General features: G+C 48.8%; 1 protein-coding gene across 5 annotated transcripts in view; it reads left to right on the plus strand.

The window, feature by feature from the left end:
- Positions 1-15,032, plus strand: part of PLEKHG4 (pleckstrin homology and RhoGEF domain containing G4) — a 103,952-nt gene that overhangs the window by 77,464 nt on the left and 11,456 nt on the right. For all 5 annotated transcript variants that reach the window (XM_085314529.1, XM_085314531.1, XM_085314530.1 and 2 more), the window contains one exon: positions 12,803-13,752. In XM_085314529.1, coding sequence (XP_085170655.1) covers positions 12,803-13,752 — 950 coding nt within the window. The remainder of the gene's footprint in view (positions 1-12,802; positions 13,753-15,032) is intronic.

Raw genomic sequence — 15,032 nt, forward strand, 5'->3', positions numbered from 1 at the left:
TCAACTCAGACCCCACACCCAGGAGCGCCCCTCTGCAAATCTGCCCGCACCCTCCCTTCGAGTCGAATACACCGTGTCTTGATTCCAGCAGCAGCCAGGCACAGAAAACGCTCTTGTAAGTACTGAGTGTTCAGTGGCCCGGCTGACGTGTTAGCTGTATTGAGATTGTTTGGAAACAATGTAGAGAAGGCTTTTCACTCGGTTGTTTGTGTGCATGTATATGCATCCAGCATGAATCAGAGTGCTTTGTGTGTGTCCTTTGTATGCTCAGACAGAGCCCTGGGGGCTGTGCGTGTCTTTGCGYAGTCTGTCTGAATCCCAGGGTTGCACTGGCTGCGATACAGTGCCTCGCTCTATTTCTCTTCATCTGAGGATATTGCCTGATCATTACAGTGGTATAGCTTAATCGCGACTCAAATTTGTTGTTGGAACTGCATGYCTTCAAGCTGCCTGGATGCAGATGCAGGGCAGGTGGTACCTTTCTTCCTGCATTCCTGTTAAAGGTTGCAAATGCTAAAGGAGATAACTGCTCTCCTAGACTGCCACAAGGTTTGCTAGGCTTCCCTGTTCTGTGGGTGATTGAGATGTGATGGAACAATGTTTCCAATTTCAAGAGATGGATCTAATCTCTAGATGAGACAACTGAAATCCAGGGCATGATAAATTAGCTGGACTTCTGCAGAAATTGTTACCTCTCAGTTCTCCCTAAAAGGTTCAGGGCAGCTACTTGCTGAGACTTCTGCTTTTCTGCTGTGCTTGGATTCTGATGATGTCCCAAAGATGATGTCCCACACCATGTCTTTGAGGGAATCTTTCCAAACCCATGTTCCTTTTTGTTTATTCATTGATGAGAAAAGAAAGGCTATGAATGCTTGTCTGTGGGAAACTGGAAAGGATCCTAGCAGCTGGAATTGAACTAAAAGTGTGATTTTTCTGATGCAACATCTTTCTATCATGGACTGTTTGGCACAGTCTGAGAGATAATTTTATAGGAAGGGGCATTTTGATTCTCTCTGTGAATGTGTTTGGAGGAGAATGGTAGGSTAGAACTTAGCACAAAAATGTCAAAAGAAACATTTGATAAGTATATATCATTACTGCAGGGTGYTTTTTACGAGTAGACATGCAGGTGACCAGCCCCCTCGGCTTGTATCTTCCTAAAAGTCCTGTGCACATCAGAACAGGGCTCTGCTTCCAGCACGTCAGAGGAAACAMGGTTTGTACGATGGCTTCTGATAAAGTCTTCAGGAGTTTCCCTCCCTCCCTCTCGCTCTCTTTTGCTCTCTCTCTCTTTCACTCTCTTGCTTGTGTGCTCTGGTGTGCTCTCGCTCTTTTGCTCTCTTAAGATCACTCAGTAAAGCTCTTAAAATCATGACACTGCACAGACAGCTAGTCTGATTTGCTCTCTCGTTTCCGGGGTGTCCATTTTCATGTCTTACGTGGTCTGGGGAATGAGCCGGGAGGCTAAAAAACTGTTCGTGAAACTTTCAGAGTTCATGCAAGGTTAATGCATGAAATCTCTTCTTTCTCTTTCCCACTATGTTTTTGCTAGAGAAGTCTTCGTACAAGCCTCTAATGTTTGTTTACCCAACAGAAGGTATTCATCTATCAGAAGATTTGTCTGCTTTGCTTTGGAGTTTGAAATAAGGCCTCTTACACAAACAAGTAGTCCCGACCTGCTATAGCTCCCCCAAATAATGCTGTCTTTCAAAATGAGTAATTTGGAAACTCTTCTGTTTTATGAGCGAATTCTTCAAAAATACACTGCTAGATTTACTGGCTTCCAGGCTATTTTYTCTTGTGTTTAATCATCAATTTTACTGTCAAATTGGCATCACAGTGGTGTCTGTCTCACAGCAAACTCTGCTACCATAGGAGAATGCCGAATGTTAGCTCCAGCTGACATCTAATGTTAGCTAATCTGAGGCACATTTCTGGTTGCAAAACGTAAGTGTGAGGCTGGTGCTGAAGTTTGTCCCTCAGTGCTGTATTAACACTGTATTAACAGTTAATTAACAGTGTATTAATTAGGGATGTTCATGTACTAAATCCAAGCAAAATTCACRGTTGAAGATGATGGGTTCTTGGGTTCAGATGCTTTTGAGCACATGCCACAGCACCTCAGGCTCTCCTCTGGTGCAGCATGAGGCCTGTGTGATGTATTTGTGGCACGTGCAGGAGAGCAAAGCCTTGATCTGTCTGCCTGGGGTCCTTGTTCCATCTCTCTCTTACTGTCCTGACTGAGTCTTTCCCCTTGCTGGAGGGCTATAGCAGATAGAAAAGGCTGGGGAACATGATACTAGGTCCACGTGTAGCACCTTCTGTGATTTAGGCTGCTTATCCGTAAATGCTCTCTGTGATCCCAGGAGTGCCAATATGTTCTCCTGCTGCTGTGTATGCAGGGAGGTAATGTTTCATCTGTTGAAAGCATCTGCTTTCCCTTAATCACCATCTAGTGTCCTAGGCGGTCTGTGAGTGTAGATCGACAGTTATCTGAAAGTTACCTTGGAACAGGTTGCTCAGAGAGGTTGTGGAGTCTCCTTCTCTGGAGATACTGAAAACCCACCTGGATGCAATCCTGTCTAACATGCTCCAGGTGACCCTGTTTGAACAGGGGGGTCGGACTAGATCTCCAGAGGTCTCTTCCAGCCTTAACCATCCTCTGATTCTGTGAAAGTCTAGGACTCCTTTTTTTGAGTCAGGGGGAATCTAATCTGCTGCGAAACCACAGCTCTCTTAGTTGGTCCCTACCAGCAGGGAAGCAGCATTTCCTCCTGGCAGGTGTTGGGATTTCCCAGCTCAGGTTGCAGCTGAGCTGCAAGGAGAATACATTGCCCTTGAGGTGCAAGATCTGATGCTAGCAGCAGCCTTTCCTTAGCTGATCTTGGAGTCTTGAGCACGAGAGCAAAATGTTGTCTTTGGATGCTTTCTTCACCGAGATCTCTGGTCAAGCACTGGGCAGGGTGGCAAAACTGCCAAATGCTCATGTTCTTGTGCTGGCATCTCTCTGTATGAGTGGATCCCTCCTGGAAAGTGGAATCCTCTTTAGTCACAGGACTTAAACAGGTCTGTTTGGGCAGTGTGGACGAGGTGCTCCTCTCTGCTTACAGATGGGGCTGTAGTAACTCACAATGGCTGCCATCTGCATATCAAAGCCCTCGACATATGGACAGCCCTGCCACCACTGCCTCTGCTTGGGCTCCTCTGGCTGCCCCAGGGGGGCTGAGATTCTGTGAGCATTAGCGTGCCCTTAAACTAGGGGCTTATTTCTAGGCTTATCTGCAACTCCAAAGACAGGAGGCTCGACAGACCCCCTGRGTACCTGGGTTTGTTTTCAGCTTTGCATCTCTCAAGGCAAAAGCACCCATGCAGAGAGGGGAAAGAGCCCTTCTTATTTAGCTGAAGGGAAAGGAGGAGTACCCTGAGAAATTAATGCACTAGTTGATACACTGTGTGCTGTGGTCCCCAGGAACACTACAGACTGCTGGTGAGGCTGGGAGAGGACTACTTGGACAGGTTGCCCTTCCCTCATGCAGCTTAGATAGATCCTGGCACATCGCTGAATAATAAAGCAAAGCAGATTTTGGCTTAACTTGTCACAGGGGAGAGATGTAAATTGGAGGCTAGAGAGGAAGCATCAGTGCTCCTCCATCCAGGCCCAAGGGTGTGTTGGAGGTGTCACAATGTCACAATCCCAAGCTGAGAATGGAAGATGGCGTATGTCAGAGTGGGGAGACACCTGCAACAGTCCAGTCTATCCTCACTGTGACCTGTGGTTACACTGGGCCATTTGTGCAGYGTAATGGTGTGGTTGTTGGGACAGATGTAAAGGCAAAACATGCAAACCTCTGCACGTGACATTAGCCTCCGAAGGGAGGGAGGGATTTGTTGCTGTTGTGCAATTTGCCAGCTTTGATGTCTTTATTACAGAACTTGCAGTGGCTCAGTTTGGAATCTGAGGCTGGTGGCTTTCATGGAAGAAGGGAATTCTGCCCTTCACTAAGAAGCCTGAAAACATGCTGCCCTCTTCCCCCTTCTCTTCCTCCAGACAGCAGTCATACAAATACACGCACTCTGTCATGCTTTCTGATTTCTCAGCTAGCAGTAAATACTCAGAATGTGTCACTTTCTTTTCAAGTCGATCTTCTTAGATGATTTCATGACTCTAGTGTAGGTGGTAGCCTAAAAGGGCAGCCAACCCCTAGACACAAGGTAGTAGCAGTGGCCAGGGAGGGGAGAGTGGCTGCCAAAGCAGGTTTCATCAGGCAAAACTGTGTGCTTTGCAAGGTTGCTTTGCTGCTTCAGCTCGGGGCTGGTGAATACTCTGTCTYCTGCCTGTAATAGTAGAGCCAATGYCCAAAGCATCTAGCAGGCCTGATAAGCTCCTGGCCACTTAGAGTAGCRGCTGGTTTATTAACCAGGATTTCTGTAGCTGTTATATATCATGTGCTGTCGTATTTACACCTTCCTGCATCAATAACATCAGCTGTCCTGATGGCAGTCTCCAAGGGTGAATGCGGGCTGGTGCACTGGGGAAGGAGAGGCGGATATCAGGTGGGGGCATGCTGCCAGGCTCCATACCTGCTGGTTTTGCCCTGCTGTTTTTACAGCACAGCGTTCAGCACCACTTTCCTCTTGGAATCAGGCCTCTTCGTAGCATTTGCTGCCATCAGTGGCTAGGTTTGTAACTGCTGAAATACCAGAAAAGAGAGGTGGTAGAATTCACTAAGGCTGTGAAATAGCGGCTGCGCTTATCCTTGTAGGAAGGCATTGTGCACAGAATTTCACTGGCAGGAGAGCTTTGCCATGAGAGCACAGAGCTGAGGAAGAAATAGGTATTACTTCAAAGGTGGAGAGGTGGTTTCGCAGCAAATACAAATGCTGAAGTTCCTGATTTTAATGGGACCAAACTTGGCCTTCAGTCCTGTGGGTTCAGGAGTTCCTAAATGTTAAAATCCCCCTGTTGGGAGGAAAAAGAAGGAGAAAAATCAGCACGGAGAGTTAATCCCCACACTCTGACCAGGACATAATGTCATGAGTGTGAAGTAAGAAGGAAAAACTGAGGAAACACTGCACAGGAGTAACTGCTGCACTCCCTAGCCACTGAGCACTGCAAGCTRTTGGAGGGGCAAATCTCAGACACTTACTGTCCAGCTTTCCAGAGAGTCTTTATTTTTATATGTATGTATGTGTATAATACATACATTTTCATGCAAACATACAATTTTACTTGGTTTAACAAAACAGGTTTAGTTGAGCTGGCATAGTTTAATTGTGCCACAGCTTAACTCTGGGGATGCTCTGAATTGTAATGGAATAAGGATTATTGAGACATGTTGTGATTCATGAGCTTACTGAGCTTGTTCTTAGTGGAGCTGCCCTAGGTATTGCTGGGGAGTTACAACAGTTAAAAAAGAAGGGACGTGCCAGCTCCAGTGCAATGAGCCAMAGTTGCCCATTGGGTCCTCTGGTTGCCACTGAGAGAGCAGAAATTGTGTGCAATCCCTTTCTATCTGGTCACATTCTCCTGTAGTTGGATTCTCCTGGACACATCAAGCCCAGCTGCCTAAAGGGGAAATGAAGGGATTTTTGAACTCTGTTCACATCTACYCCAAATGCTGCTGCAACTGCATTTCCAAGCCTGTTGCTTTAACCAGGTTACAGGGCAGTAATACAAATACAGGATTTGAAGAATTTGATTTTCTTAGCAGCTAGTTTTAGACAAACTGGTGATTTTAATGGTCCTTCCTCACATGGACGGACGAGGGGTGGCAGCRAGAGCTACGCAGTGACTCAGAAATYGTTCAGCTTTTTGTTTCAAGAGCGTGAGTTGCTCTCTCTCTTCTCTTGGTGTTTATAGCTGGACTTTTACCAGCTACATCCCATGTAGGACACGGTTTTGATTAGTTTGGTTTCTACTGCTAATGGATTCCAGACAGGACTTCAAATGCAGTTTGGGAAAATTGAATGCTGACAGGGTGGGGAGCAGAGTAACAGTGAACCTCTGTGTAGAGAGGAGATTATTTGTAACCGGTGGCTTTCATGAAATATTTGTGCTCTGAAATTACAGGGTTTCTTGTATGTCTAAGTCTGCAGCTGCCTGCTTGTCGAGTCACAAATCCTACTGGAAGTTAGCAGGGGCTTCTGCTTTTAGAAAAGTGGAAGAAGTAGTGCGATGCCTAGGAGAGATTGCTCTGCTTTCTCCGAAGCTCTTGTGTGTCGACTTGCAGCTTGTTTTGAATTTTACTCAAATCTGGGGTTGAGTGGGATGTTTTCATTCCCTGTCTTTGCACTGTAGAAGAAAGGGAGTCTGGCCTGCACCCAGTCGGGGTGTTCTTTGCACACTTCAGTAGTTCTAGTGTGAGGCCTGACCCCTTCCCCCACTGCCTTGTCTCCGGTTACCAGGGTTGCTCAATCTGGTATTTAGGCTAGCAGCATTTGGTTGTGAATAGCTGGAGCTGGGATGGTTCTCTGAAGAGGTGGCCCTGCCTCATTCTGTCTGTAGAGGATGGCAACCTGCGGCAAAGGGCTGAACTTAGCCAAGATATGGACCCCCTCTATATAAATGTGAAGGTAGGATGAGGTGCATTTTTAACCAATTAATCAAATGGATTGCCTGCAAGTCCTGAAATCTCCCCTCTTTTTCTTGATGGGGGGTCATTAATATTGCTGGGTGGGAGAATGAGGAAAATGCAAAGCAAACGGCAAGCTGAGCGCTTCCTAATGTAATAGCTTGGTCTCTGAGTTAGCTGCGAAGGAGGCACTGTTTGCAGACTGGCTGTTCTTATTGTGACAGTAAGGTTTTAGCCTGGATAATTTTGCTTTTAATACATTTCAAAACAAAATTGCTTCTTAATTGTGGTTATTCCAAAGCATCAGTGCGTAAGGCAGGCTCAGCTCTCTGGTTATGCTGCGAGTGCAGCAGCCTGTGACAGAGGACACATTGGTGATACAAGCAAGGGACAAAAATCGGCCTAAAGCAACACTGAATTTCAGAGGGAATAAGCCCAAATGAGCATCTGTAACAAGAGGARCTTGCATGCCTAGGAGCAAGCATTTGTGCACAAGAGAGCAGTGTTTGCTTTGGACTTGTGCTCTCGTACACGCTGTGTCACTGGTGACACTCGCATTATGAGCTCTGCAAGCAGGGTCTCGGCACTGCAGCGTTCTGCGCCAAGATCCCGGGCTGCGAGTGCAGCAGGAAAGCTAGTGGGAATCAGTGCCAGTGTGGCACCGTATATAACTTAGGAAGTGCTTGGCTTAATTTGCACCAGTACTTGTGCTGCATTGACCTGTTTTGGCTGCGGCAGTTACACTTCTCTGCCAGAAGCCAACTTGATCTTGCTGTCCAAACTCATAGCTGAAGTTAATAGCATTTAATCTGCATGTAGTGATGGTGAGAAGCGCATAGTGGAGGAGGTCCTGTTGTGTGGGATGCTGTTCAGTCATCTCCTGCCACAAAGACTTCTAACTAGTTGTGTATCACCAATATAGCAGAGAGTGGAGAATACTTTGCATACAGGTTCAAGGCCCGTGAGATCATGTTTTTTCTTTTCTGCTCTTATTAGCAATGTTCCTGGCTGTTGCACTTCTTCCCTCTTTTTGTGTGAAGGTGTTGTAGAAAGCATGGGACTGGCAGTTTACAGGACCAAGATATGATCTCAGAAGGCTGGGCCACTTAGCCTGTCTTGTTGCTGTGCTTCAGTTACAAAGCTATCCGTGGATTCCTGTCTGTGTCGTTGCTCTCATCAGCCAGGCTTTTCCCCATCCCATTATCAGCTCCTGTATGCAGTTGCTTCAAATTCAGGAGAAGCACACCTTGTAGGGGCAGAGTTACTCATCTCCCGAGGTGCACTTTTTATCTGCAGTAAGTCAGAGGGTTTGTGATCTGCTTACTCTGCCTCCCTCTGCCTAGCCAGACACCTAGTTTCCTACTTGATAAGAAAAATTATATTATGATAATGATCTTCCCACAGGCAAGAGATGAAAGAGAAGGCTTGGACGAAGGCAGGCCCCCTTGCAATGGCCCCTTCTGGCATATGGCTGCAGATGCAGGGTGTTTGTCTCATGCCTCAGCTGTCTGGAAGATGTCTTAGAGATTGCTGAACCTTGAGTTCAAGAAGAATCTGGTGGTTTTATGTGATATATTTGATTGGGGAGGTGTGATATCTGAACAATGCCTTAGCTGAGGACCCAGGTCCCCCTGGAACACTTTTTTTGCTATGCTGGCAATATGCCCTGAGCCAGGGCTAAGCAACTTCTTTCAGCCTGCGCTTGCAGACGGCACTTCACTGGTGCCAAAGACAACAGACTCCAGGAGCTTGTGTCCTCAAAGCACTACAAGGCTTGCCTGTGATTAAATGAGTGGTGACAAACCCCAGGGTGATGGGCTGAGGGCTGTGCCTGGATGCAGGGATGTCTCTGGCTCTTCCTTATGGCACAGCAGGTCCTGAGAGGCCCAGCTCCCTCAGGCAGCTTGGTAGGACCAACCTGTTGGTGATTCCTCATACCTCTGCAGGATAGGTCAGCCCTATGTATGCAGGAACACATTTGTCTTTAATCCTGTAATTTAGAGTTTCAGTAATGACTTGCCTGTAGAATAAAGATCAAGAGTCAAGGTACAGGCTCCTTCCTGCCTAGCCCCAGATGCTGTCGGGAAGATTCAGCTTCCCTGAACACAGATGCCTCCTTTTACATATGAGCAGCTACTCTGACTTACCAGAGGAGCTGTAGACTTGCCTGCTGCCTGAATGTCCCATGACTTGAGGGCTACATCTTGGCTTGACTGGGCCAGCTACATGGTTTGTAAGCTTGCCAGGGCTGGGACTACAGCTACGCCGTATGAGGATGTTCCCTTGTGGGTGCCACAGCATGCTTGGACCTTGCAGAGGGCCGCTGCTTTGAACACTAAAAAGGGCAAACAAAGATTACATGACTGGAAAAAGCCTTGGTGGCCACTTAGCGTGTTGCCAAGCAAGCTGCGGCGTGTGGAAGGCTGCTGCCGTTGTGCGGGAACAAAACTGAGCTATTCGCTGCCCTGTGGCAGGTCCTGGGAATGGAAGAGATACTGTGGAGGTTTTGAGTAATTTCTGTGCTGCCTTGGAGTCCTTGCTCAGAACGAACAGATACCAGCTGAGAGGTGCTGGGGCTACTTGTGTGTGGTTTTCAGTCCTAGTTCTTCCTCACCGTGGCCGTAGGCAGATCTAAGGGATATCGTAGGAAAAAAGGAGGCCTCTTTTCCCTCGCTCACATTTGCGCAGGGAAGCATGGGTCCCCCAGCCTCAGAGAAGGCCTTTGTTGGCTGGCTGGCAGAGCCAGACTGGACTGCTGACTATGCTTCTCTTATGAGGTGTGTACCCTCAGCASCCTTTTCAGATCACCTTGGGTGTTTAGAGCTTCACTTCTCCCTTCAGTGGAGGAAAAGGAGGCTGCCTGTGGCCTTCCGTGGGGACCACCCATCAACCTCCACAGACAGAGAGGCAAGACCTGTCCGTAGTCTGCACTGACAGCTGGCCCCTGCTCCAGGCAGGGCTGGAAGGAGCCTGTTTTGGTCTGCCTACAGCTGGAGGGAGTATCTCAAAAAAAAAAAAAAAAAAAAAAAAAAGCCATCTGTCACTGCAGTGGAGCTTTGCTGGGCTCCGCTGCCCTTGATGTTTCACCTTGCCTTAATGTACTCCAGTCTCCAGGGAATAAAAGACCCTCCAAAGCACAGATAAATCAGGGTTCTCACTAGGGTCTAGCGTGTCCTCTGCCTGCTGTTACTTCCCCCCRCCTCAAATAGTGGTCCCTTTTAAAGCATAAAGCCCGGATCAAGAGAGAAGCAGACTAGAGACCAGTTGCTGTGTGAGGCAGGATGATGGGAGCAGCAGGGGCTGCTGCTCCCCCCACATTGTCCAGTGCTGTGGTTGCATGGGGCTGTTTGAGAAGCTTTTTCTCAGAGCAGCTGCTGCTGCCTCTGAAGCAGCTCCTTGCTCTGCATGAGCAATGAGGCTGTGTGCGTGTGCACCACTTAACTGCAGTGCGAGAGAGCAGTGGTTAACGACTCTGGAAGCTCCTATGGCCTTGGCATCTGCCTCTGGAGTAACTCCACTCGGCCTACAGACCAACCCCTGTGTACTGGCATTCAGCTCTTCTCTGAACAGCAGCACTTCACAGAATAAGTAAGGTTGGAAGGAACCTCTGGAGATCATCTAGTCCAACCCCACTGCTCAGCAGGGTCACYTAGAGCACGTTTGACAGGGTTGCACCCAGGTGAGACTTGAATATCTCCAGAGAAGGAGACTCCACAACCTCTCTGGGCAACCTGTTCCAGTGCTCTGTCACTCTCACAGTGAAGAAATTCCTCCTCATATTCAGTCAGAACTTCCTATGTCTCAGTTTTTGCCTCTTGTCCTGTCACATGGGACAACTGAAAAGAGTTTGTCCCCATCCCCTTGACACCCTCCCTTCAGGTACTTATACACATTGACAAGATCTCCCCTCAGTCTTCTCTCCTCCAGGCTGAAGAGGCCCAGCTCTTGCAGCCGTTCCTCATGCTCCAGCCCTCTAATCATCCTCGCAGCCCTACACTGGACTCTCTCCAGTAGCTCCACGTCTCTCTTGTCCTGGGGAGCCCAGAACTGGACACAGTACTTGAGATGAGGCCTCACCAGGGCTGAGGAGAGGGRCAGGATCACCTCCCTTGACCTGCTGGCAACACTCTTCCTAATGCACCCCAGGATACCATTGGCCTTCCTGGCCACCAGGGCACATTGCTGGCTCATGGTCAACTTGTCATCCACCAGCGCTCCCAGGTCGTTCTCTGCAGAGCTGCTTTCCAGCAGGTCAGCCCCAAGCCTGTACTGGTGCATGGAGTTATTCCTCCTTAGGTGTAGGACTCTGCACTTGCCCTTTCTGAACCTCAGGAGGTTCCTCTCCACCCAACTCTCCAGCCTGTCCAGGTCTCTCTGAATTGGCTCACAGTTGCCATCCCTCTGCTGGGCTTGAGCCCCATGTGAATGAGGCACTTGCTAACCTGCGGGCCTCTATCACSAACAGAGGGTGAGCCCTGGGGAGCATTTGTTTGCAGACTCACGATGCTGGTAGGGATGCAGCACTGCTGCACATCTACTTAAAGCTTGTGTTGCTTTCTACTGATATCTAAGGCCCTGTTCTGCATGGAAATAAGTGCTTGAAATTCTCCCAAGTGAAGGCTGTCACAATAAGGCTGTTCAGCCAAATATTTCAGGTCTGCTGTTCTCTCACAGAGAATAGTCTCAGGCTGGTCACATTGTTCCTGGCAGCGAGTGTGGATGTTGCTGCTCTGCAAAGCATAAGGGCAGGTATGCAAGACCTGGTAGGTCAAGTGCTGGAGATGCTCTCGTTTGTTTACGTCTAGGGCAACCTGTGGTACACCTGTGCATATGGTAGTCTTAGCCAGTTGATTGAGGGAGCCAGGCAGACCTGTCCCAAGGGGGTTTCCCTGCYTCATGCATCCGATTTTGACAAATATATTTTACTTTCATTGGTGAACACTGAAGTTCCCTGGCCAGGTATATGACAGCTCAATCACAGCTGCCTCAGTTTAGGGCAGCACACCATCGCATATTCACTGCCTAGTTAAGCCTTGTCATCTTTCCTGCTGTGCAGAGAAAGCAGTAGTCCTTATCCCCATGCCTTGGCTGCTTGCAAGGCGGAGGCTTGCAAGGACTGCTTGTTTTTGMCAGAGATGTCACAGCAGCTTATGAGCACAAGTAATTCAGATGTTTGCCCTTCCCATTAAAAGTCAGCTTACTCTGCCATGTTATGAACCCAAGTGCTGTCTTTTCATCAATGGTAGAAGATAGGTCTTAGCTGTGTTTCAGTAGCCTATTTGTTGCTGTGGGAGTAAGACACTTTTACCTCGCTTCTAGTAAACCGAACGGCATTTCGTCTCACCCCTCTTGTTTGACTGATGTGGCAGAGCTGTATTAGGAAGGCCTGTGTATTCAGCACTGTTAGAGTGAAGCTCCACGAAACTAACCAGTGAGAGTTTCTTCCCATGTTCCTGTAGTATTAGAAATGCAGCTACTGAGCCTGATATTCAGCTAACCAGCACAAGCAGCTATTGCAGTAGCAGGGAGGGCCAGGCTCCCAGGTGGGTACACARAGCACAACACACCACTTGGGTATAGGCAGGCACAGAAAATATGCAGGCTGCACMTCGGCTTGTGTGCTTCTGTTTCCTACTTGCTGCAAGGACGGGTTAGAGTACTCAGGGTGAAACACACAGCCCAGCTCTGATCAAGCTCCAGACCTCTGCACACAGCCAGCTCCAGGGGAAACAGCATGGTAGCCACAGTCCCATGCCCAGTTAGAGCTGCAGCTTATTTATACTCCCTCGACCACCTCCTGCATGATGGCAGTCGGAATGGCTGAGTGAAAGAGGAAGGCAACTTGCAGGCAGCAAAGCGGGGCCRCACCAAGGTGTGAAAATTCCTGCTCTTGGCAACAGCTATTCTTGGGCCCACCTCCCCAGAGAAGACAAATATGCCCAGCAGTGTGAGTGCCCAACATCAGAGRGATCTGATGGGGAGGTGGAGCTGTGATGGAGCAGCCAGTGCAGCTGAAACCCTCTGCATAAGAAGCTGTTTGTTCTGCTGAATTGTTAAGCCCTATTGACAATAGCAACCCGCCCCTGCCCCAACCCTGCACTCATGCTCTGGGACCTGTGTTGGCCACACACTGATCCTTTCTCCTGTCTTGTGTTTAAGGCACCAAACTGAGGTTATTCTTCMCTGAGTCTCTCTGATTGGCTGTTGCCTTTTGTTCTTGCTCTCTGCAGGCATACGAGTGGGCCTTGGAAGGGATGCGACACCTTGCTTGCATCAGTATGGAGGACTGCATCTCTCCTGAACACTGTACAGATGTGATAAAATGCCTAGAGAGTTACAAGGGACAGCACCCAGACATCAGTGATGCCCGGTTCCGGGAGATGAAGGAGCTGGCCTGCGAGCTGAAGAGCGACAAGGGACTCAAGCAGTGGAAATTTGCATGGTCCAAGTGCCAAGAGACAAAGCTGGTTTTTGAAAAGAAGCTCGAAGCAGCCTTGAGAACAAGGAGGTCTTTGCTGTCAGATCGCAAACCCATTGAGGGGGAGCAGCCTCAGGCTGGCAGTGAGGCAGGCAGCCTGTCCCACCGGCAGCACTCTGAGGGGGCCACACCTGGGTCGCACTGGGACAGGACATAYAGTGCTCCTCATTGCTATAACAGGCCCAACCACTCTCCAAGCTGGACTAAAGAGAAAGCTCCCTCACCCTCCCTGAGCTGTCCTGCTGATGTCAGCACTGGAGAAGAATTTGTCTGCCAAGCTGCTCTCAGCACTGGTCCACATTCGAGCAGAGTTTCTTTTGGCAGTGGGTCCTCCAACTCTCCAAAGCTGCCTGAGGAAAAGCCAAATCTGGAGAGTATATTAGAAATCCTGGAGGTAAAGCCACCTTGTGTCTCCACTCCAGCCTCTAGGAAGCCACCTCCCAAGAGGATGCTCCGGAAGGCCCAAAGTTTTGACCTTCCCTGCGGTGAGAGCCTGTGGTCAGGCTGCCAGAGGACACTGAGTGAACCAGCCAGGTATGGCAACACTGGTGTCTTCATTAAGGGACTGGAAGTGAGCAGCACGGAGCTCGTGGACAGGACTTTTGCGCTGCGGCAGCAAGCTGCTCACAGCTGGGCTATGGGCTGCCTGCCAGAGGGGCAGAGGGGCTGTGTCTCCACATCGGAAGCCAAGAGTTGGGGCAGGTAAGTGACCATTGTGTTTGGTGCCAGTCTCTTGGAGTAGCCAGAGAAGGCAGCCTGCAAAGRCGCGAAGAGCTCTGCAGTAGCTGTTCCACTTTGGGGCCAGGTTCAGGGCAGAGTTGGGCAGATGGAGATGTAGAGCTCCAGCTTCCAACACTTGTATGTGCAGTGCTGAGCAGACCCAYGGGCATGTCCCCACACAGCCTGGCACCTAACTCTGGGAGAGTGCAGGGGGAACAGGAGCTGTGGGTCTTTGCCTGCAGCCTACACAACATTGTTCTCTCATAARGAGAGGAAAGAGCATCTCCCAGACAGGAGAGTGGATCTCTGAACATATTGCTGACATTAGGAGAGTCCACAGAAATGTAGCACTCAAGGTCCTAGCAAGCAGGACCAGGAATTGGAACACTTTGCCCAGAGAGGTTGTGGAGTCTACTTCTCCACAGATACTTAAAACCTACCTGGATGTGATCCTGTCTACCATGTTCTAGGTGACCCTGCTTGAGCAGGGGGGCGTTGGACTAGATGATCTCCAGAAGTCCCTTCCAGTCTCAACCATTCRGTGATTCTGTGAAGCAGGTGGCACAGTATGGTGGGAAAACAGAAGCAAAGTKCATCATTCCCCCACTTTTGAGGGGAAGGCTGTACCCAGACTGATAGGGGGATACTTATGGTACCTTGTGACAGCTGCTGCAGAGCTCTGCTTCTCAAGTAAAAAGGTATTTGCCCTTCAGGGTTAAAACCAGCGTTTCAGTGATCAACAGCTGGCTTTTGTTCTTTTCTTTCACTGTCTTCAAGGTTCTTAACTTTGTTGTAGCACTGCAATGTGTATGGGTATKGAGAGACCGTGAATGTGGGCTGTTCTTCAAAGTAGGTCCCCACGGAGATTTTTCAGTCACTCTCATTGAAAAAGATAGAAATTTTATCACCAAAGAAAAGATAGAATTTTTTTCATCTGAACACTTGCAGTTCTCTGTGAATTTGAAGTAGGTATAAGAAAACACCAAGACCAAAATCCCAGAGGTGTTTTATGTCCCTGACAGAGCAGTACTGGGAAACAGAACAGTGCTGGGAAGACAGACAGACCTAGTTTAGGTATGTTGCTGCCTATCTGTGGACATAGAGCAAGCACAAAACACCCGTGCAGGAAGGTACTTTAGTGTCCATAGGAAACTTCCTCCTAGTTACCCCATGAGGGATACTACATAGCAAAGGATTTATGTGCATCCAAACCAGGACTGGAATCCAACCCTTACCCAGGGCAGAGCTCTCCTGGTAACTTT

The sequence above is a fragment of the Rhea americana genome, unplaced genomic scaffold, assembly GCF_003343005.1.
Source record: "Rhea americana isolate MKP2758 unplaced genomic scaffold, rheAme1 scaffold_406, whole genome shotgun sequence".
Lineage (NCBI taxonomy): Eukaryota > Metazoa > Chordata > Aves > Rheiformes > Rheidae > Rhea > Rhea americana.